The sequence below is a fragment of the Oncorhynchus mykiss genome, chromosome 25 (genome assembly GCF_057628025.1).
Source record: "Oncorhynchus mykiss isolate SJ-2025 chromosome 25, ASM5762802v1, whole genome shotgun sequence".
Lineage (NCBI taxonomy): Eukaryota > Metazoa > Chordata > Actinopteri > Salmoniformes > Salmonidae > Oncorhynchus > Oncorhynchus mykiss.
In genome coordinates, this window is record NC_143046.1 from 33,984,678 (window position 1) to 34,007,542 (window position 22,865).

The following is a 22,865-nucleotide window of genomic DNA, read 5'->3' on the forward strand; positions in this document are numbered from 1 at the left end:
TATAAATTATATTACTTTATTTATTATTACTTATAATACTTGAACTCACCAAAGTGTGGATATAAATGTCATGTCATGAAATTCAGATCAAAGGCGTCGGGGTATTTTCATGGATCACTAAACTTTTAACTCCTCTCGTCTTCCGTAGTCTACAACTGCAGAACTAAAATAAAAGTTTACTGAACTCACCGTGGTGTTTTTGGATACATTGTAACTAACACTAGTGTTATTGCAAACCCGTTCAAACGAGATGTTTACAGTAAGAAATGCAGATCGTCAAGTCTACTAGAAAATATTTGTCTGAAAAATGGTGACGTGGTAAATTTGGACTATTGATTTGGCCTACGATTATGAGGGCAAATTGATGTATTGTTTGTTCACATCAATATATTGTAGAAGTTCGCTTTTGTAACTTGATAGAAATCATGTTTGACAAAAGTCAATGTGAGTTCCAGTTTGTACATATTACCTCGACTAACGGGTGCCCCCGCACATTGACTCTTTACCGGTATCCCCCTGTTATTATTTTACTGCTGCTATTTAATTACTTGTTACTTTTATTTCTTATTCTCATTTGTACTGCATTGTTGGTTTGGGGCTGGTAAGTAAGCATTTCACTATAAGGTCTACTACACCTGTTGTATTCGACGCAAGTGACTAATAATATGATCGTCGAGAGAGAAGCAAGAGATACCCAGCTAAAAACAAACATACTCACAACTTTAGAGAACGTTCCCTTATTACGTGTCTCATTAGGTCATTAACGAACGTTTTCATAGGAGTGTTCCAGTAATATGCAAGGACTATTTCCAGACCATTAACTTAATGTCAAACAGAACTTACTCAGAATGTTCTCAGAAAATTCAATAATAATGTTCGAGAAACACTCTACTGTCTAGTTCATAAACATAAATACTTTTCTCATTTTGTCAGGAACCATAAACTGGTATTGGCTGTGACCATTTTACTCGATAATGGATGGATTTTAATCTGTTTTCCCAAAATACCTTCTGCAGAGGTCATTAACATCACACAATAAAACATTCTATTTTAATTTAAAACTGAATGACAAACACATACAACCCTCAGAAAACTGGACCCATGAATGTTCTTGCAACGTCCCATGAAATGTGTCTAGAACATTAATATTGATATTCTGAGAACATGTTAACCACGTTCTGGGTAAGTTCTGTTTTACATTAACGGAATGCCGAAACATGCTAAATAGGTTCTCAGTTTTTGCTAACATACATATAATGTTTCCGTAACTAATGTAAAACTCGACACTCAAATGTTATGGGTAACATTACAAAAATGTTCTCTCTCCCTAGAATTGTTAGCTGGGTATATGGCCTCTATAATGGCATATGATCATGTGTGCATTTATTTCTGTTTTTCTTTCCAATATCAGAGCTCCATTTAGAATTCATAGGTGTATGGTAAACATGAATGGCCTATTAAACTTCATGAATTCATTCCATGGCCAAATCTCAAGCAATGTTTATCTACTATGGAGCTATAGCAAAACAGAACTTACCCAGAAGGTGGTTAACATGTTCTCAGAATATCAATATGAATGTTCTAGACACATTTCATGGGACGTTGCAAGAACATTCATGTGTCCAGTTTTCTGGGGGTTGTATGTGTTTGTCCTTCAGTTTTAAAATAAAATATAATGTTTTATTGTGTGATGGTAATGACCTCCTGCAGTGTATTAATTTTAAATGTCTAACTTTGCATAAGAAGTTAATATTGTTAGATTTTTTTTTTAAGCAACAGAGTAGGCTACGGGTATGCAATATAATTTATGGACACTGCAGACATTTTAGACGGGCTTGCTAGGGTGAAGTTAAACTCCACCTTACAATAATAGCCTTTGGACCAAACTGAATGAAAGATGGCAAACTGATTCCAAAAGGCAAGAGCAGTTTTTTTGCTCGTAGGAGTAGGCCATTAGTAAAAGATTAACTTAACATGTGTGGACAGTTATCAGATAAATATGTGGAAGATAACACAGCACATTTGACTAAAACCACATTGTTGAAACCATGTCGCTTTCTAGTGAGCTGAATGAAGTATCCAGGGTTCCTCAAGCAAAGAAAACATGGAAGGAAGAGAAGTTAAAGTACATATAATATGGTATTAGAATTTAATGTCAGTAATATACAGCCGTGACTGTATTGCTGTCCTGACAGCCTCGAGCCTGTATGTCTACTGGGCCCCAGCAGCAACATGGGACCTTCTATGAGTTCCGTACCTACAGTATCCAGCCAGAGAAGAACGTTGCCTTAGGCTGTCCAATGAGAAGATCCACCTGCGTACTGCTCACTCAGAGCTACTGGAGTATGGAGTCCGGCGGGTTGAACCAGGTTTTTCCACATCTGGAAGTATGGTGAGGACGCAAAGAGCAAGCTAGGCAGAGAGCATGGAATGATAGGCCCATTTCCCTGTGAAATTCAGTCAACTCAGGAAACAAATTGAAATTGGAATGTAAATTCAACTTCAAAAAGCAATCACTCAAGTTTGAATTTCCAAATCCTAAATTCACTGTAATGGAACCTACCCCAACTCAAGCCCAGAGAACTCCAATGTAAAATAAGGCATTGTATCTTCTGTATAGGGTGCATTCGGAAAGTATTCAGACCCCTTGACTTTTTCCACATTTTGTTACGTTAAAGCCTTATTCGAAAATTGATGAAATTGTTGTTTTTCGTCATCAATCCCCATAATGAAAAACCATAAACAGTTTAAGAAATGTATGGACATTTATTAAAAGTAAAAAACTTAAATAATCACATTTACATAATCAGACCCTTTACTCAGTACTTTGTTGAAGCACCTTTGGCAGCGATTATAGCCTTGAGTCTTCTTGGGTATGACACTACAAGATTGACACACCTGTATTTGGGGAGTTTCTCCTGTTCTTCTCTACAGATCCTCTCAAGCTCTGTCAGGTTGGATGGGGAGCATTGCTGCACAGCTACAGTTGAAGTCGGATGGGGAGCATTGCTGCACAGCTACAGTTGAAGTCGGAAGTTTACATGCACTTAGGTTGGGGTCATTAAAACTCGTTTTTCAACCACTCAACAAATTTCTTGTTAACAAACTAGAGTTTTGGCAAGTCGGGTAGGACATCTACATTCTGAATGACACAAGTAATTTTTCCAACAATTGTTTACAGACAGATTATTTAACTTATCTTACTTATCTTACTTACTCTATCACAATTCCAGTGGGTCAGAAGTTTACATACACTATGTTGACTGTGCCTTTAAACAGCTTGGAAAATTCCAGGAAATGATGTCATGGCTTTAGAAGCTTCTGATAGGCTAATTGACATAATTTGAGTCAATTGGTGGTGTATCTGTGGATGTATTTCAAGGCCTACCTTCAAAATCAGTGCCTTTGCATGACATCATGGGAAAATCAAAAGACCTTAGAATTGCTTGGGAGCAATTTACAAATGCCTGAAGGTTCCACGTTCATCTGTACAAACAATAGTATGCAAGTGTAGACACCATGGGACCACGCAGTCGTCATACCGCTCAGGAAGGAGACACGTTCTGTCTCCTAGAGATTAACGTACTTTGGTGCGAAAAGTGCAAATCAATCCCAGAACAACAGCAAAGGACCTTGTGAAGATGCTGGAGGAAACGGGTACAAAAGTATCTATATCCACAGTAAAACAAGTCCTATATCGACATAACCAGAAAGGCCACTCAGCTAGGAAGAAGCCACTGCTCCAAAACCGCCATAAAAAAGCCAGACTACGGTTTGCAACTGCACATGGGGACAAAGATTGTACTTTTTGGAGAAATGTCCTCTGGTCTGATGAAACAAAAATAGAACCGTTTGGCCATGCTGTTTGTCTTGAATGCCGAAGAACACCATCCCAACCGTGAAGCACAGGGGTGGCAACATCATGTTGTTGGGGTGCTTTGCTGCAGGAGGGACTGGTGCACTTCACAAAATAGATGGCATCATGAGGAAAGAAAATGATGTGGATATATTGAAGCAGAGTTAAAGCTTGGTCGCAAATGGGTCTTCCAAATGGACAATGACCCCAAGCATACTTCCAAAGTTGTGGAAAATGGCTTAAGGATAACAAAGTCAAGGTATTGGAGTGGCCATCACAAAGCCCTGACCTCAATCCTGTAGAAATTTGTGGGCAGAACTGAAAAAGTGTGTGTGAGCAAGGAGGTCTACAAACCTGACTCAGTTACACCAGCTCTGTCAGGAGGAATGGGCCAAAAGTCACCCAACTTATTGTGGGAAGCTTGTGGAAGGCTACCTGAAACGCTTGACCCAAGTTAAACAATTTAAAGGCAATGATACCAAATACTAATTGAGTGTATGTAAACTTCTGACCCACTGCGAATGTGATGAAAGAAATAAAAGCTGAAATAAATAATTCTCTCCACTATTATTCTGACATTTCACATTCTTTAAACAAAGTGGTGATCCTAACTGACCTAAGACAGGGAATTTTTTACGAGGATTAAATGTCAGGAATTGTGAAAAACTGAGTTTAAATGTATTTGGCTAAAGTATATGTAAACCTCCAACTTCAAATGTATTTTTTGGTCTCTCCAGAGATGTTCAATCAGTCCAGGTTCTAGCTGTGCCACTCAAGGACATCAGAGACTTGTCCCGAAGTCACTTCTGCGTTGGCTTGAATGTGTGCTTAGGGTCTTTGTCCTGTTGGAAGGTTCACCTTCGCCCCAGTCTAAGGTCCTGAGTGCTCTGGAGCAGGTTTTCATCAAGGATCTCTGCGTAATTTGGTCCCTTCATCTTTCCCTCGATCCTGACTAGTCTCCCAGTCCCGGCCTCTGAAAAACACCCCCGCTGGGTTTCCTCCAGATGTGACGCTTGGCATTCAAGCCAAAGAGTTCCATCTTGGTTTCATCAGACCAGAGATTTGGCAAACTCCAAGCGGGCTGTCATTTGCCTTTTACTGAGGAGTAGTTTCCGTTTGTCCATTCTACCATAAAGACCTGATTGGTGGAGTGCTGCAGAGATGGTTGTCCTTCTGGAAGATTCTCCCATCTCCACAGAGGAACTCTGGTGCTCATTCAGTGTGGCCATCGGGTTCTTGGTCACCTCCCTGACAAAGGCCCTTCTCCCCGATTGCTCAGTTTGGCGAGGTGGCCAGCTCTAGGAAGAGTCTTGGTGATTCCAACCGTCTTCCATTTAAGAATAATGGAGGCCACTGTGTTCTTGGGGACCTTCAATGCTGCAGAAATGTTTTTGTACCGTTCCCCAGACCTGTTCCTTGACACAGTCCTGTTTCAGAGCTCTTTGGACAATTCTTTCGACCTCATGGCTTGGTTTTTGCTCTGACATGCATTGTCAACTTTGGGACCTTATATAGACAGGTGTGTGCCTTTCCAAATTATGTCCAATCAATTGAATTTACCACAGGTGGCCTCCAATCCAGTTGTAGAAACATCTCAAGGATAATCAATGGAAACAGGATGCACCTGAGCTCAATTTAGAGTCTCATAGCAAAGGGTCTGACTACTTATGTAAATAAGGTATTTTTAGAATTTCTGAAAACCTGTTTCCACTTTGTCATGGGGTATTGTGTATAGATTGATGAGGATTTTTAAGAATTATATCCATTTTAAAGCTGTAACGTAACAACATGCGTAAAGAATCAAGGGGTCTGAATACTTTCCGAATGCACTGTATATCTCACTATCTCCTATTGTTGTGTTACTATCTAGACAGCTATGCCCAGCAGGCGGGTGTGCGAGCATCCTTGGCTCAGGACCCCAACTGGATCGCCGAGTACATCTCCAAGGCCATGCCCATGTTGACGTCTCAGGACAACGAGGTCACCTATCTGGTGCCCTGGAGCAAGGTGGAAAGCCTTCCCAAGGATGGTGGTGAGTAGCTGAGTGAAATAATTACCCTCACATCTGACAGTGATGGTTTAGTAGTCCCTAGGTGGAAATCAACAGAACTTCTCCCTTCTTCTAAGTGTGTGTGTGTGTGTGTGTGTGTGTGTGTGTGTGTGTGTGTGTGTGTGTGTGTGTGTGTGTGTGTGTGTGTGTGTGTGTGTGTGTGTGTGTGTGTGTGTGTGTGTGTGTGTGTGTGTGTGTGTGTGTGTGTGGGAGGGAGGGAGGGAGGGAGGGAGAAATAAGAGAGAGATTATTGTGTATTGACCTCCTGTGTTCATTTCCATGGACCACTAATCTAGCACTAATCTTGTAAATAACAGGACTGTTTTTGTTGTGCAGTTACGTCTGTACACATTCCTCGTAAGTACTGGACAATGTTGTTTTTTTTACAGGAAAGGAAATCAGCACTCTTTTCCCAAAGATGTGCCGAGTTTGCATTAGTGAACTCACCACTAGTTGTCCCTAACTACCTTTCAAACAGATACACTTTAGCCAAGTAGTCTTTGCACATGACATTCATACACAAATGGTAAATAAAATCACTGTTTTCCAAGTAGGTTAAAGACCCTGTCAATACTACATTTCCCTGGCCAAGGAATGTATGTGTGTGCTATGTGTTGTGTCACCTTACATAGTTGAATGCACTCGGTAAACTGCTCAGGAATGAAAGTGTCTGTAAAATAGCTACATATAAAAGCCTGGGTAAAGGAGTTGGGGGTCGGTTTGGAATTGTGCATAATTGTGCATATCTTTTAGGAGTGTATGAGTTGCGGTCCTTCCAGATGCATCCGGGGGGGGGGGCCAGCGGTGTGGGGGGAGGCCTTCTAGGCTGCAGTCAGTGCCCACGCTGCCGGGGGGCACGCCCACCTGGTGGGGGTCTTTCACAGCGAGTTTGGATGGCTCAACAATTGTACAGTGAGGACAGGGACTAGGTCAATGGTGATCAGGATGAAATGATATAATACTACATGAGTAACACTATGAGATTATAATATGAATGCAGTAATGTGAGGTCAAATGGGATTTATCCTTATGTGTGTCAGTCAATGCCCTGTGGTGGTACGAGAGTCCGGACCACCGGGCATCGGTACGCCACAAAGCCCGTGGGGATGCCAGGTTAGTGGCAGCTGGTAAACCCTTGAATTTGTTCCCTTTTTAATACAAGTAGAAAATGGAAGTTTGTCGCCTCTATTCACATTTTAGTTTCTATCTGCACTCTTCTAAATGTACAATGGTTACCGTGGGGGACGTATGGTTACCGTGGGGACAATGTCGTCAATGCACTTATTGATGCAGCAGGTGACTGAGATAGTTTAATCCTCAATGCCATCGGATGAATCCTGGAACATATTCCAGTCTGTGCTAGTGAAACAGTCCTGTAGCTTAGCATCCACTTCATCAAACCACTTCCGTATTGAGCACGTCACTGGTATTTCCTGTTTGAGTTTTTGCTTGTAATCAGGAATCCGGAGGATAGAGTTATGGCCAGATTTGCCAAATAGAGGGCGATGGATAGCTTTGTATGCGTCTCTGTGTGTAGAGTAAAGGTGATTTTATCCACCTGTCTTGGAACCTTCCTGGATCAAATCCTTGCTCTCAAATTTTTTTTGTGCATGCAGCAAGTTGTGAGTAACATTTTTGAGTTAGTTGTATAACTTTATGAGCTGGGATGTCTGTCCTGCAAATACTTTAGGTCAGAGAAAATTTTCGCAACGCGCTCGTTAGCATTTAGTTATCATTCTCTATGGGATTTTACATTGACTTTTTAGCATTGCTAACCTTCGGATTACAATAACTTTACAGCCATGTTGACACAAGATAAAGATTTGTTCAGTTTTATTGTGTAAATAAGTATTGTACAGAGCGAGTAACAGATATTCCCACAGCCTTTTCTCAATACATTAAAAACGTAAATGGCTATTAAATAAAAACAATTTTCTTGGTAGAACAATAAACGATTGTATACATAGTCTGTGGAAATTCCAGTGCAAAACAATTATCCAATTAACACTACAAATAAAGTGCTTGGAATGTCAAACTGGCCTCATTTCAGGCAAGCTTTGTGTTTCGAAATACTGAGACTTTTTACCCAAAGAACCACTTATTAATTTCACAATAAATGGCACTTGACTGCACCAGTCTTTGCAGACACAGGACAAGCTCACATGTTACACTTTATGACAGAAATTCTAAACTGACTCGGCACTGTCAGCTTTGAAAAATCAATTTACATTTTGCAGACGCTCTTGCCTTCCTTAAGGGCACAGACAGATTTTTCACCTAGTTGGCTCTGGGATTCAAACCAGCAACCTTTCGGTTACTGGCCCCTATGCTCTTAACCGCTAGGCTTCCTGCCACCTTACAGTAGGCATTATCATGTTATTTAATTTACTATTGTCAACCCATTGAGGGGGATGTTTCTGGTCTCTGCTAGTGGTTAGGCGGTGAAAATAGTCCTTCAAACAGTTGATTTGTCTGTCAGGGCACTGTGGTATGTATGTTGAGGTATTCATTGCAAACTGATAGTCAACACCAAAACAAATCTTTTCATTTTCTTTAAAAAAAGCTATAAAAATCTATTGTTTCCTTTAAAAAAAAAAAACTGGTACAGTACTTTGCATAGTATACATTGGAAAGTGTACATAGTCTCTGATTGGTGTGTTTCAAAATGGCTGAGTCCACTACATAGTAAACTACTGAACTAGAAGGAAAAACATTCATGATTACAGTAATGCCACAATGGACTCAGCCAAACCTAATTAAAAAATATATATATAGTTTATATATTCATGATCAATTTACATATATAAATAAAAAGGTACATCTTTAAAAACAAATTTAAACATAAGGAATTCAGATTGGCCATGGGAATGGTTGGGTTTCTTCATTATGTAATTCTGGTCTTGGAGCACAAAACAGAAAGAAACAGACCCTGAATTTTCATTGGAAGAAACCAGTTGGAATTACATAAATGAGAAAACATCTCAGTTTCCACAAAAATATACACCGCCACAGCCTAACATCTGCTGAAGCACATGATACAATTATGGCAGTTATTCAAGTTTAATACTCTTTCTTTCTCCTTAATGACTATCGTGAGGGGCCCTCTTGGGCCCCAAATCGCTTCAGCGCGAGTGAGAAACTTTGCATTGACTTGCATTGAGCTTTCCAGCCAGGCCCTTACGAGAGCAACACCTCTGGCTGAAGAATTAAAACAAGTATTAAAACACTACTGTAATAATACAGAGAAGCAAATTCAGTCCAACACTGTTTGCGGGTTTAAGTTCCAGTTGTGGGTGGAAGATGGTGTCCGTCCGCTCACACCAAGCTCTCCTTTAGCCTCTCCTCGGCTAGCTTCTCTTCAGCCTGCCGTGAGCTGAGCGGGGTAATGTCCACCACCGCCTCTTTGCGCTTAACTGAATTGTCTTTTGAGTGGTAATCGTCACTCTGGTCCTTGGCAAAGTTCACAAAAACCTGGTAGAGAAGAGATGAGAGTGTCAGCTGTCATCACTGTACATTCCAATCCGGTCTACTAATCGAAGAACATACAGAAAGATGCAAATGCATGGTGCTGTAATCCTCAAGTAATCAAGTAATCAAGTAATCAAGCTTCAACAAAAATACGTTTTGACCACAAAGCCTTTAGTCAGTGGTGGATGGCGTCTTACCTGGTCCAGTGTGGTCTGCGACACGGAGTAGTCCTCTATCCGAAGAAGGTCCTTGTTCTTGGCCAGGATGCTGAAGATGTGTGCCAGGGAGGTGAGTGAGGAGGACAGCTGGTACTGCAGCATGTTCCTGTGCTTCTCCTTCAGGGTGCTGCCAGGCAGCTTACTCTCAATGAACTTCATCACCGGCGGCAGGTCAGGGTCCGGCCCAGCCACACGCAGAATGATGGTGTAGCCGTCTCCGAACCTGGAGAGGGAAAAACAAAACAAGATAATTAAGTGATAATGCCCGAGAAGTCTGTGTTTTGGAGGATATATTGGCACGGGTGTTGTTAGGCCAGAGACGAAGTCGATAATGTCTAGATGCTTTTTATAGTGGAGATCAAGTTTCTAAATTGCTAGGCTGATAAGACAGTGGAATGCGCAGTCAGTTGGAACAGAGTAAATAGGCATTTATTTACATTCTATATAAACTTTATTTCACTTGGCAAGTCAGTTAAGAATAAATTCTTATTTACGATGACGGCCTACCAAAAGGCCTCCTGTGGGAATGGGGGCTGAGATAAAAAAATAAATATAAATAAATATAGGACAAAATACACATCACGACAAGAGAGACTACATAACGTCATAGAGTTAGCTGGTGGTAAATTGTGGAATAGACACCAGCTGGAACTCAATTTTAACCAATCAGCATTCAGGATTAGACCCACCCGTTGTATTATCAATGGATAATTTGTGCCAATTTATTGAAAGCCACAACTTTGTAGGTATTGACTTGCTTTATATGTACCAGTGAAAGGATTTGTCATCTTACCTGTTCTTTAAGTGCTGAACGCTCCCCAAGCAGCGGAACCTGCCATTGACCATAATGGCCATTCTGGTGCACAGGGCCTCACATTCCTCCATACTGAAGACACAAAATGGCAGCCACCGACATTAGATACAGTGTAAAGGAACTGCTGAACTATGAACCACATCCCTGCAAAGGTTGAACTATGTCAGTAGCAGAACACTCAGAAAGCTATTCATGTCAAAAGCATGCACAGTAAATGGATAAGCAATACTTTAAACCATGTAAGCTACGTAGTACAAGCCAATAGGCTACATCAGGGATTGGCAACTGGGGGCCTGCATGGCCCTCGGATCAATTTTGCAACTCAGTCGGGGTCTCAAGAGTTAGAATAGTAGGATACACAAAGTGCAATTTAGAAATGTGGTTGTGCATCAGCAGTTTTTCCTCGTGTTATGTCAGTTACTGATAGTCACTTAGCCCTTGTCAGATTACATTTTTTAGATTGCTAAATTAGTTTAACGGCCAGCTAACTAAACTTGAATACATTTCTCTCTGCTGTCAAGAGAGGGGGCCACTAAAATGTTTTGCTCGCAGTGTGGGCAGGGGGAGGGGTGTGTGGGTATGCAGACACGCAAGCAACAACGGCCCCTCCTGATGAGTTCAGATATTGCTGTGGTCCCCACCCCATCAAAGTTGCCCATCCCTGGGCTACATGGTGCTAAATTAGGTTTGACTAACCGCAGCCTATACTCATACATAAGCTATGTTGCCAACCAATCAACAGCAACAACAACCATGCATTTCAAAGTATAGCAGCTAGCTTTTAGCCAAGCATGGCTGAGGTTTAAAGGTGTTTCTGGTTACCTGTGCGAGGTGAGCACCACGGAGCGTCCCTCCTTGATGACGCTGTGGATGCAGTTCCATAAGGCCCTGCGTGCTTTGGGGTCCATCCCAGTGGTGGGCTCGTCCTGTCACAAAGAGCACAGCCAGGTTGAGGTTGGCCCACAGGTTGAGCAGGAAACACACAGAGAAGACCAGCAGCAGGGGGAAGCAAGGCATCTTGGCCCTGCTAGTGCTGAATTATTAGATGAGAAATGCTAAGCTCTTGCTTTCTCTCTTGGTTTTTTTCTGTCTCCCTTTCCTTTCTCTCGATGTCTATTGCTCTGGTTCTGTCTCTGCCCTTCCATTTATCCTTCTCTCAGTTTGAAACAAAATCAACAGCTGATCTCTCTGCAGCCCAATAGGAGCAAAACAAAAACATGCAATTTTCCAGGAACCCTTTGAGAGGACTGTGGCGTGCAGGCGGGAGAATTGTAATCTAACCCTCGTTACACAACCCTTGCAGCTGCAATCCCCACAGGGAGAACAATTAAACACCAGTCATCTGATTTAGAGGCCCCTTGATATTTCACATTGAGGTCACTGCCAAGCTGATGCAACGGGTCTGATCACTTTGTGTTAGTAACACCATGTGTTGATGTTTACAGTTTGTGTGTGTGTGTGTGTGTGTGTGTGTGTGTGTGTGTGTGTGTGTGTGTGTGTGTGTGTGTGTGTGTGTGTGTGTGTGTGTGTGTGTGTTGAGACATAGTGCGTACCAGGAACACGACGGGTGGTCCTCCTATCAGGGCCATGGCGGTGGAGAGTTTCCTCATGTTTCCTCCGCTGTAGCTTCCCGCTGCCTTATCCACATACTTTACTAGGCCCAGCTTACGGATGCCCCATTCGGCAACTTCGCACACTTCCTTCTCGGGCACGCCGCGCAGGACGGCGTAGAACTCCAGGTGCTCTCTTCCTGTCAGCAGGTCGTTGATGGCGTCAAACTGAGGGCAGTAGCCCATGTTCTGGTGCACCTCGTCTATCTCCCGCAGTATACTGCCAAATCAAAATAAGTCCGTTAGTCTCACGTTTAGACTCACTGCTGAACCTCTCTACTGTAATACCTCGGGTGAGCTCTCTGGCACAAAATGGCTGCTTCACCTTTTTCCGGCCAGGAAAGCCTCTCCACTGGTGACTATGGAGTCTCCTGTCAGCATTTTGAAAGTGGTGGTCTTTCCAGCTCCGTTCACACCCAAGAGCCCAAAGCACTGAGCGAGAAGACAGAGAGTTAATATCAGTGTTCAAATATACAGAATGAGCTTGAAAGACACGGGATGTCATTACATTGTGTACTTGCTACTTACTAGAGGAAATGATGTAATCTTACCTCTCCAGGAGGGATGCCCACACACAGGCGGTCCACCGCCGGCTTCTGCTTCCTCTTGTAGACCTTGGTGAGCTGTCGGAGCTCCAGGATGTCTCCGTGTCCCAGTCCGTTGACGATCCTCTGCCTCTCTCTGGCCACGTCCTCGTCCTCCTCGCCTACCGGAGGGAGCTTGGTGTGCAGGTTAATGGGCTTGATGCAGAAGCGGTACTGGATGAGGACGGTGATGATGAAGAAGATCACTCCTTCCACGGCCATGGCAAACAGGTTCTTGCCCACCATGTCCCATTCCAGAGGGGATCGGAAGCGGTTCTCACCTGTGTACAGAAGGAGTGTGTAGAGAAATGTTCAAAAGACACCTCTACGTTGAATTGGATAGAGAAATGGGTTATGGGAAATGCAGTTCTTACCGAATCTTTCCAGAGCGTCGGCCATGGCCTGGTTCTTCACCATGTCGATGAGGCCTCGACCCAAACAGAAGTGAGGAAATATCAGCAAAACGTTCTTCAGGATGTCATTGATACCTCCAACCTCCTGAAGAGGGAAGAGGAGGAATATTTAACCCTTTCTGTCACCAGGTAAATGGATTATTAACAAATTATATATATATTTTTTTACAATATGGTTAGGATGAGCATACCACGTTCTGCAGCAAATGTGTGGTGTCACTTACGTTGTTTCCAAAGAGCTCCATGACAAAGGTGGAGATGCTGCCGTTGATGCCGATGAGGATGTTGACGGAGGTGAGCACCACGTAGGCCGTGCTGGGGATCTTAAAGAAGAAGGAAGCCGGGTACATCAGGGGAGTGATAGACCAGCCATAGAGGAGCAGCAGCAGGGCCAGCACTGGCAGGTTGGTGGACGACACGTAGGCTTTTTGTTGGAAGCAGACAAAGATGATGATGACGAGTGTCGCCGGGACGATGTAGTTACACTGCAACACAAACGAGATGACAAGGTTAGCAGTCAGTCAATAAAACGAATGATGTTCATGTAGCGCTTTAACAATAGTAGAAAACAGCTGCTAAATGCTCAAAAGAAAACACTCAAAATGGCCGCTATTGTAAGGGGCTTAATGTAGTTGTATTCCAGGCACTCGGGAGAAGCCCATGGGAAATATTTTTATTTTGATTTTTTATTTAACCTTTGATTTAACTAGGAAAGTCAGTAAAGAACAAATTCTTATTTACAATGACGGCCAAGGAACAGTGTGTTAACTGCCTTGTTCAGGGGCAGAATGACAGATTTCTACCTTGTCAGCCCTGGGATTCGTTCTAGCAACTTTTAGGTTACTGGCCCAACGCTCTAACCACTAGGCTACCTGCCGCCTCAAATAAAGAAGAAACGTTTGAGTGGACTGAGGGAGAGGAAGAAAAACACAAAGTATGTCAACTGCTATTACGCCGTGCTGACATGACTAAAATTCAAGTAAACAGTACCGTTCGCATTGGCGTTTATATTGTAAGCTCATAGAAAGGTTAACACTGCGTTCTCACCATATCCCAGATGAAGTTGGCCGTCCAGTAGAGCAGGGGCTGCACGCCACTGATGAACTGCATGTGCTTGGCCTTGCTCACTCTCTCCTGGATGAGGAAGACTACGAAGCTGGCTGGGACAAAGGACATGGCGAAGATCACGCAGATGGAAACCAGCACGTCCACTGAGGTGGTCATCCTACGGGGGGGGGGGGGGGGGGGGTTAGGTGGTCGGTGGACACAGAATGGTGAGTATATTGTGTTAGGCACACTTTTTCAAACTCCACATTCTGCTAGGTCATTTACATTAACTAGGTAAATGACTTCAGTGATGCCATTGTTCCAAGATGCCCATGGCGTGGGTACTTACAGTGCCACCTGGGACAACTGCTCCTTGGTGAGGTTGAGCGGGTGGTTGAAGGTGCGAATGCCAAACTTGCTGGGGTCCTGGCCAGGGGGCAGGTTGGCGCGCAGGATGCCGTTGTTCATCACGTTGAGAAAGGCTCCCATGCTGTGCCACCCCTTGTTGTTGAACCAAATCTTGACATTGTTCTTGGTGTCCAGACCATTGATGAAGCTAGACAAGCTCGCCAGGAATCGGTCTGCGGCAGCACCCTGAAGATAAAGAATGGTTTCGATTGGTGGCAGTGATGTTGTGTTCAGTGGCAGAAACCGAGGTTCTATGAATGTGGGAATGAATGAATGAATGAATGAATAGAAGTCTCACCTTCTCCAACTCGAAAATCTTTCTCACTCGAGCGATAGCGTCATCAACCTCGCCAGCTGGGGGGAGGACCTGAGTGCTCCTGGCGCCCAATGAGAAGCCGCCGTACCTAAATTCATTCACAAAGATCTTGTTGTTCAAACTGTGGAAAAATCAAATGAAGCATTATTAGTGAACGTCAAATTTAGGCTGGACAGGTATACAAAAAGACTCGTACAACTCATATTGCTATTGCGCGTGCCATGTCACAACACTGTTATAAGAGAGATAAAAGACATGAAATACAGGAAGGTTCTACCTTTTCCCAATGATCTCTGCATAGGTCTTTACTAGGTAGTCAGAGATGTTTCTGCCAGTCAGGTTTTGCAGGGTGTCTGTCTCGCTGATCTTCATCTGGGGTGGCGGCAGTCCTCCGGCTCCAGTAGGACACTCAGGGAGCATTTTTTTGCGACCGTCACAGCTGCAGGCGCATGTGGGGGACGGCTCCTCCATGGTCCAGTTGCCCGTGCGGAACAGTTCCAGAAGGCTCTCCGGAACCTCCGGTATGGTCCAGTCCTTGTCGCCCATTGTACAGTGAGTGTCACTGAGAGAGAGAGAGAGAGAGAGAGCTTGAGAGTCCTTATCTCCAAAAGAACATTGGAAATATGTCCCTATTCGTCATATTAATTTCCTTAAAGACAGGAGAAATGGTGCGAATGGAAACTAACAAATAGCTCTTTTATGAAACCCTGACATATTGAGACTCACGTTATAGGCTGTCCTTCCATGCAACGCGTTCCAAACCCAGGGCCTTCGGTGAGGGCACTTAATAACCGCTGTGTGTTGGCATCTTCAGGGGCGTCATCACTGATGAAGAGGGACTGTTCTTCGTACATCCACGGCTGCAGCTCCAGACTGGGGTATTTTCCAAAGGGCGGGACGATTAGACTGAAGACCAGGGCGACGCAAACAAACACCGCAGGGAGCACAATCTGAGCAAAGAAACCTTTTCTGGAGCGTTGAGCATACAGGAACCTCTTCCATATCAAGGCGACAAACTGCTGCCTCGTCAGACTCCAGCCTTTCACCTGGTAGGAGCCTTTACCGTCCGAGCCGTTCAGGAAGTCTGTCTCTCTGGATTCTGGGTATGCGTCCGAGTCGTTATGTTCATTGTTGTCGTCATCTATCTGGGGTCTAAGGCAGCTCTGGTGGTCTCCACCAAAGGCATTTCCTCCACCAAAAGCATGATGTATGCGACGTCTGGGCATAGGGAGGGTACCGTCAGAGGGGAGTTCAGTGTCAACTCCATTGTCCTCTGCCACTTTCAGGAAAATCTACAAGGACAAGATGTATATTAAAAAAAAGGAATCAAACACACTATACCCCATAGGCTCACAGCCAGGGTTGCCATGTTCTCGATTTTCCTGACATATTGGGCTACTTTGAAAACTATGTTGTGGGTAAAACATGTATTGGTTGTGGGCGGCGTTTTTTTTTGGCTACTTCTAAAATGTTACGCCCTTTCAGGAAAAGCACACTATGTAAATCCAACACACGATCTATTCAACAATCAATTCCAGTACCTCTTCCAGGGTGGTGTCGGAGACGCCGTAGCTGGAGATGCCTAGGTCTGGGAGACGGTCATCCATGTCCTTGAAGAGCTCCACGAAGGCTCCGTCCTTGGCTGCGCCATAGGGCAGTATGTAAGTGAGCTCGTGGCCCAGGTCTTCCACCATGCGCGCGGCTGGGACATGCTTGAAGATCAGGCTGGAGATCAGGGAGACGTCGGGGGCCACGAAGGCACTTTCACAGATGGATGCAGCCGGGGCAGTTTCTATGGGTTGCACAAAGGTTGAGTGTCATAAACAAAAGGTCATTCATATGACAACATACCATGCTGTATTGCAATGGCTTATTTTCTTTGCCATAGGATTATGGCGACGATGTGTCAAATGCTTACCGATGGTGGCCGCTTCGCTCTCGTGTTCGCTGCCAAGGCCTGCGTCAGAGCTGCTCTCAGAGGGACAATCTTCCTCCTTCTTAGTGAAGGAGACGGTGCTGGAGGAGTTGTGGAAGGAGCTGAGGGAAGGTTCTGGGCCCTTCTTGACCAGGGTCAGATAGTAGCCTGTACCTAGCTGGTTCTTCAGGAAGAGGGAGGAGCCCACGCAGCAAAGCTTGCCATGGGAGATTATGGCGATGCGGTCGCCCAATATGTCGGCCTCATCCATGTGGTGGGTGGAGAGGATGATGGTACGACCTAGAGAGGAGGAGGGAAACAGTCAGTTACCACACAGAACTCCCCTAACAGCTAAATGGTTTCATTTCTTCAGACGTTTATTAACCTTTTGCGTGTAGGGGGCAGTATTTTCGTTTTTGGCTAAAAAACGTACCCATTTGAAACTGCCTGTTTCTCAGCCCCAGAAACTAGAATATGCATATAATTGTCAGATTAGGATAGAAAACACTCTAAAGTTTCCAAAACTGTCAAAATATTGTCTGTGAGTATAACAGAACTGATATTGCAGGTGAAAACCTGAGGATAATCCAATCAGGAAGTGCCTGACTTTGAAACCTCTCTGTTCCTATGCATGCCTATCCTCCATTTAAAGGGATATCAACCAGATTCCTTTTTTTCTATGGCTTCCCTAAGGTGTCAACAGTCTTTAGACATAGTTTCAGGCTTTTATTTTGAAAAATGAGCGAGAAAGATCACATTGCGTAAGTGGATAGGTGGGGGCTCTCAGAGTGAGTTTTGCGCAACAGAGTAAAGCGGCTATTGTTTCTCCCGGTCCTATTGAAAAACCTACACTCACGGTTGATATATTATCGAATATATATTTTAAAAACAACCTGAGGATTGATTATAAAAAACGTTTGACATGTTTCTGTGGACATTATGGATATTATTTGGAATTTTCGTCTGCGTTGTCGTGACCGCTCTTTCCTGTGGATTTCTGAACATAACGCGACAAACAAACGGAGGTATTTGGATATAAAAATAATCTTTATGGAACAAAAGGAACATTTGTTGTGTAACTGGGAGTCTCGTCTACCTCATCAAAGGTAAACGGTTCATTTGATTGCTTTTCTGATTTTCGTGACCTAGCTACTTAATGCTTAGTGTACATAATGTTTTGTTGAGCGATCGATAAACTTACAAATGCTTGGATTGCTTTCGCTGTAAAGCATCATTTCAAAATCTGACACGACAGGTGGATTAACAAAAGGCAATATTGTGTTTTGCAAAATTGCACTTGTGATTTCATGAATATGAATATTTTTTAGTAATATTATTTGACTGTGGCGCTATGCTATTCAGCAGTTGCTGATGACAATTATCCCGCTTAAGGGATGGGTAGCGTCAAGAAGTTAAGCATAGATGCTAAAAATAGGTAAGGATTTAGTGGTTACCTTGACGATAATGGAGCAGGAGGTCCCAGATGCCCCGGCGGGCGTAGGGGTCGACCCCAGCGGTGGGCTCGTCCAGAATCACAACCTTTGACCCCCCGACGAAGGCCAGAGCCACAGAGAGCTTCCTCTGCATCCCTCCAGACAGTGTGCTGGTCTTGGAAGTGCGTTTGTGCAGCAGGCCAGTGTCTATCAGGATCTGTTCGATCTCAGACTTCACCTGTTCCTCAGATAGACCCTTCAGACGAGCGTAAAACCAGATGTGCTCCTCGACAGTCAGCCTGGTCAAAGCCCAAAACAACCACACAACAACTACTCATAAGAAAACAATAACTATTTACTTCAATGCTCTTGGTCATTTAGAATGAACTTTCTGTAACAACTGGTGGTTAATATGATGGACTGGGAACACTTACATGCTGAAGAGAACGTTGTGCTGTGGACAAACGCCCAGACTCTGTCGAATAGCGCTCAGCTCCGATCGGATGTCTTTGCCCATGATGTAAGCAGTGCCAGAGGTAGGGGGAAACAGTCCCGTTAGAATCGACCTGGATCAGACAAAGGTGAAAATATTAGATTACTCCATTACAATTGTATCAACTTCAACTCAATTATACATGTATGGGCTTTTATTCACAGATGAAACTACTTGTGCGTTATTGCACTTACATGGTGGTGGTTTTCCCTGCTCCATTGTGGCCCAAGAAAGAGGTGATCTGTCCCTCGTAGAAGCCCAGAGTCAGCCCGTCCACAGCCAGCTTCTTCCCGTGCGGGTACACCTTGACTAGGTTCTCTATGAAGACGCCAGGTTTCAGGTGGGCTGGCTCTTCCTCTATACAGACAGCTGGAGATACAACACAATGTCCATCGAATGGGGTACATTGACCATCCTGTTTTCCTTTCCTTGAAAACACACACAACTACTCACCACATTTTTTGCCGGATCTATATCGCCACCTTGTGGATACTTAGTTGCTCTGCATCAGCATTAAATCTGGGTTTTACCTTCACAGTTCCTTCTCTTGTTCTGACTGAAGTCAGTCTTCCTGTTGTCTCCTTCTCCAAACCAGTAGGACTTGGTGAAGAGGAAGTACCAGGGCCTGGGAATACCATATTGACCTGAAGGAGACCACAATAAACACATACATTTAGACAAGGTGACCACAAAACAATGCAACACAAAACAAAAACAAAACAATACAAATGGAAATAGCCTCAACAAAAGCCCATCAAAATGGGACCCAAACGGATCCATTATAGTGGAACCGTTCAGTTCACGGACACCTACCGGGGAAGACGGACTCGATGTACCAGGTCATCACCATGTAGAGGAAGGAGTCAAAGTACATCATGATGATGGCGGTGGTCAGGCTGAAGTCGTCCTCCTCCATGGGGCTGTTGAACAGGTTGTTCCATTGGATGCCGATGCCCTGCTCTTCGAACAGGGCAAAGTACTCACAGCCAAAGCCAAAGGCCACCGGGGACAGCAGGCTCTGTAGAGGGAGAGAGAGAGAGGAGAGAGAGAGGAGAGAGAGGGGTTTAACATCACATGCAACACCAATGCCAATAAGATGCTGAGCCTGAAGCCCAAAAAGTCAGTGATGTGTCAAAAGAAGAAAAAAAGCTTCCCTATTTGTAATGACACTGTACTTCTTAATGACAGCGGCTCCTCTCATAAAATGTCACGTGGACAAGCACCAACTCAAAAACTCGACTAGCTATAAAAGCATGACTCACAGCGACTATTTTTGCCCCAAAGCCCACGTAGTCCTGCCAGGCCACACAGAGGACGTAGGGCAGGTAGAGGGTGAAATAGATGATACCCCCGCAGGCCGCCGCCAGGTTGGCACGGGCAAACATGGTGCTGATGAGGAAGCACTGCATGATGGTTACCACGGCGAAGGAACCCAGGAACAGGAAGATGACACCGGGGTCACTGTAGGGCAGCAGGTTCCCCATCTGATAGTAGGAGAGTGAGAAAGAGGAAGCTCAATGGTTAGTTCATAGTTGGGATGAGCGTGGTACAATTATCGTGAGAGAAAATTTGCTGTCTGATCGAGTCAAGGCTCACGTCAACATGAAAAATCGATGAAAGCCATTATCACTGAAACATTGCGGTGACATCAGTGAAATAGCGCAATACAAAACAATACAAAACATTGTCTTCATGCTGAACCCTGGTACGCAGCACCTTGAGCAGCACCACCAGCAGACTGGCGGAGATGAGCAGGGGGATGAGGCTGCTGATGAACCAGCTGAACCACAGGATGCCGTTGTCCAATCCCATGATCCTCATGGTCTCCTTGAGCCTCGCCTCCTTCTCGCAAACCACGCTCTTGATGATGATGGCCACAGAGTACATCCAGGCCAGGGTCATGAAGAGGGGCATGGAGCGACTCATCACCCGCAGGAAGCTGGTGAAAGGAGGAAATGGAAGCCATTTTGAAGCCTTGCAGTTAAGTTTGTGGTATGCTGCCGCTCAAGACCGATTCCAGGTCTTAAGGCAGCGAATAAGGTCAAATCCTGCTCGGTGTGACTCACATGTCGTCCACATAGCAGGGGTAGGGCATCTGTTGGATGTAGACTCCCGTCTTCTCCTTGGCGCCAGTCACTACCGTGATGATGCTGTGTTCGATGATGTCCTGGAGGTAAGAGAAGCCGCCCCAGATGTAGCGCAGGTCCTCAAAGGGGTCGGCACGAGGACCGGGGTCCCAATATCTGTAAAGAGAGTGCAAAAGCAATGTTCACATCAAATTCTTATTTTACCAACAAAACAAACAAAAAAAATGTTGAAAGTCCACAACAAACAAAGTGATTGTTCAAAATGGACCCAACGGCACAGACATAAAACACTGTGCAATACATCTAGTAGGTAGATTGGGAAGCTTTGAATCAACATTACCCGTCTTTGATCTTGTTGGTGCGCTCCACATTATCAATGTCCATGCGAATCTTGTAGTTGACAATGGCCGGCAGTTCAGAGCTGTTGGCCTCAATGTCGGGAAACACGATCCCCGCCCAGAACTTCCTATCGTCTAGCAGTGCCATGGATTTGTTGACCATCCTTTCCTCATTGGCCACAGGCTCCATCTTATCCAGGTTTACACACTGTAAACAAACAAACACATCCATTAAAGGACCTATCCTCATCTGGTCTTGGCCAGGACTACTGAGTGTGATGTTTTCCATTGAAGCAGATCCATTCACATGCTGAAAGGAGGGATGGGGAGGCTTTAAATGGAGAGTTCGTCAAGTTCATAGCTAACTGGTCCAACTGTGTTTTTATTTGTAATTTCCCTTTATACAGAGGAAGAGGTTGGGACAAAGTAAAATGGCTGCCACTGACTACTGTTTCCTCAGAGAGGGCTATGACTGGAATGAAAACCTTCAGAACCAAAGCTCTGGTCCAGTCTCACTTGATGCAAAAGTATGTATTGCAGAATGTGCTGAATAGTGATATCACTAGAAAGGGGGAAAACAATTCTGGGACTGAGAAAGTGACTAAGAGATACAGACAGACAAAGAAGATACAGACAAAGACGGAGACAAACGGACAGACATACAGGCGAAGAACGAGAGACACTGACCTCCATGAAGCGGGATATGCTCATGATGGCCTGGTCAGTCTCGTTGAAGACTTCCCTCCAGGTGAAGGCGGTGCCGTGGGGACGTGTGTCCTCTGAATGTTTGGTCAGGAAGTTGGAGACATCCTCCACGGTCCACTCTGTGCCCGCCAGTTGGGAGGTGAAGAACCTGGCGGTGCCATTGTTCTTCAGTAGGGTCTGGGAGAGAGGGAGGAAGAGCAGGAAAGTAGCCGTGAGTAGCTGTCCCGCCTCCCTCCACAAGATGCCAGTGTTGACCATCTGAAAGGGCTACTTACCACCACTTTACTTTATAATCATGTATTTTCTTGTTTTGCTATGTTAACTGTGTCATGTCCTGGGTGTGTCTCTGAGTTGCTATGTACTGATGCCATTCCAAAACAATTTCAAAGGTGCCCTACAAGGGTAACAGAGTGCCTTCAAAAAGTATTCACACCCCTTGACTTTTTCCACATGTTGTTGTGTTACAGCCTGAACTTAAAATATATTACATTGAGATGTTGTGTCACTGGCCTACACACAATACCCCATAATGTCAAATGTGAACATCTGAACTGTCTTGAGTCAATAAGTATTCAACCCCATTGTTATGGCAAACCTAAATAAGTTCAGGAGTACAAATGCACCAAACAAATCCCATAATAAGTTGCATGGTCTCACTTTGTGTCCAATTATTGTGTTTAACATGATTTTTAAATGACTGCCTCATCTCTGTACCCCACATACAATTATTTGTAAGGTTCCTCAGTCGAGCAGTGAATTTCAAACACAGATTCAACCACAAAGACCAGGGAGGTTTATCAATACCTCGCAAAGGCGCCTATTGGTAACTGGGTCAATTTTTAAAAAAAGTAGACATTTAATATCCATTTCAGCATAGTGAACCGGGGGCACCGGTTAGTCCTCAGAACAACCTCAATTTGTCTGGGGGTTTTCGCTCCTCCTTTGTACTAGATTGATGAATTAAGGTAATTAATTAGTAAAAAAAACTCCCCTCACCTGGTTGTCTAGGTCTTAACACTAGGCCCTCCATGGAATGTGTTTGACAACCGTGATCTTGCCCAATCACCCTCTGAATGGCACACACACACAATCCATGTTTCAATTGTCTCA

The 22,865-nt window shown here is 44.2% G+C and overlaps 1 protein-coding gene and 1 pseudogene across 3 annotated transcripts in view; one reads left to right on the forward strand and one right to left on the reverse strand.

Moving 5' to 3' along the window:
• The first annotated feature begins 250 nt into the window (after positions 1 to 250).
• LOC110504160 (protein NipSnap homolog 3A-like) lies at positions 251 to 7,536 on the forward strand (annotated as a pseudogene).
• Positions 7,537 to 7,722: 186 nt separating this feature from the next.
• The window catches only part of LOC110505064 (phospholipid-transporting ATPase ABCA1-like), a 40,920-nt gene continuing 25,777 nt past the window's right edge, over positions 7,723 to 22,865 (reverse strand). For 2 of the 3 annotated variants that reach the window (XM_021584014.3, XM_021584015.3), the window contains 26 exons: positions 21,738 to 21,932; positions 21,053 to 21,258; positions 20,692 to 20,868; positions 20,342 to 20,564; positions 19,888 to 20,109; positions 19,439 to 19,643; positions 19,156 to 19,269; positions 18,820 to 18,994; positions 18,567 to 18,698; positions 18,154 to 18,431; positions 16,703 to 16,999; positions 16,326 to 16,576; positions 15,511 to 16,076; positions 15,062 to 15,346; positions 14,767 to 14,905; positions 14,410 to 14,654; positions 14,061 to 14,238; positions 13,238 to 13,498; positions 12,975 to 13,098; positions 12,568 to 12,881; positions 12,342 to 12,448; positions 11,960 to 12,236; positions 11,229 to 11,332; positions 10,386 to 10,478; positions 9,572 to 9,815; positions 7,723 to 9,377 (listed from right to left, as the gene is read on the reverse strand). In XM_021584014.3, the coding sequence (XP_021439689.3) occupies positions 9,222 to 9,377; positions 9,572 to 9,815; positions 10,386 to 10,478; positions 11,229 to 11,332; positions 11,960 to 12,236; positions 12,342 to 12,448; positions 12,568 to 12,881; positions 12,975 to 13,098; positions 13,238 to 13,498; positions 14,061 to 14,238; positions 14,410 to 14,654; positions 14,767 to 14,905; positions 15,062 to 15,346; positions 15,511 to 16,076; positions 16,326 to 16,576; positions 16,703 to 16,999; positions 18,154 to 18,431; positions 18,567 to 18,698; positions 18,820 to 18,994; positions 19,156 to 19,269; positions 19,439 to 19,643; positions 19,888 to 20,109; positions 20,342 to 20,564; positions 20,692 to 20,868; positions 21,053 to 21,258; positions 21,738 to 21,932 (5,568 nt within the window). In that variant the 3' untranslated portion in view covers positions 7,723 to 9,221. Of the gene's footprint in view, positions 9,378 to 9,571; positions 9,816 to 10,385; positions 10,551 to 11,228; positions 11,333 to 11,959; positions 12,237 to 12,341; positions 12,449 to 12,567; positions 12,882 to 12,974; positions 13,099 to 13,237; positions 13,499 to 14,060; positions 14,239 to 14,409; positions 14,655 to 14,766; positions 14,906 to 15,061; positions 15,347 to 15,510; positions 16,077 to 16,325; positions 16,577 to 16,702; positions 17,000 to 18,153; positions 18,432 to 18,566; positions 18,699 to 18,819; positions 18,995 to 19,155; positions 19,270 to 19,438; positions 19,644 to 19,887; positions 20,110 to 20,341; positions 20,565 to 20,691; positions 20,869 to 21,052; positions 21,259 to 21,737; positions 21,933 to 22,865 lie in introns of those variants that run through there. The other variant, XM_090219723.1, reaches the window with a different exon arrangement.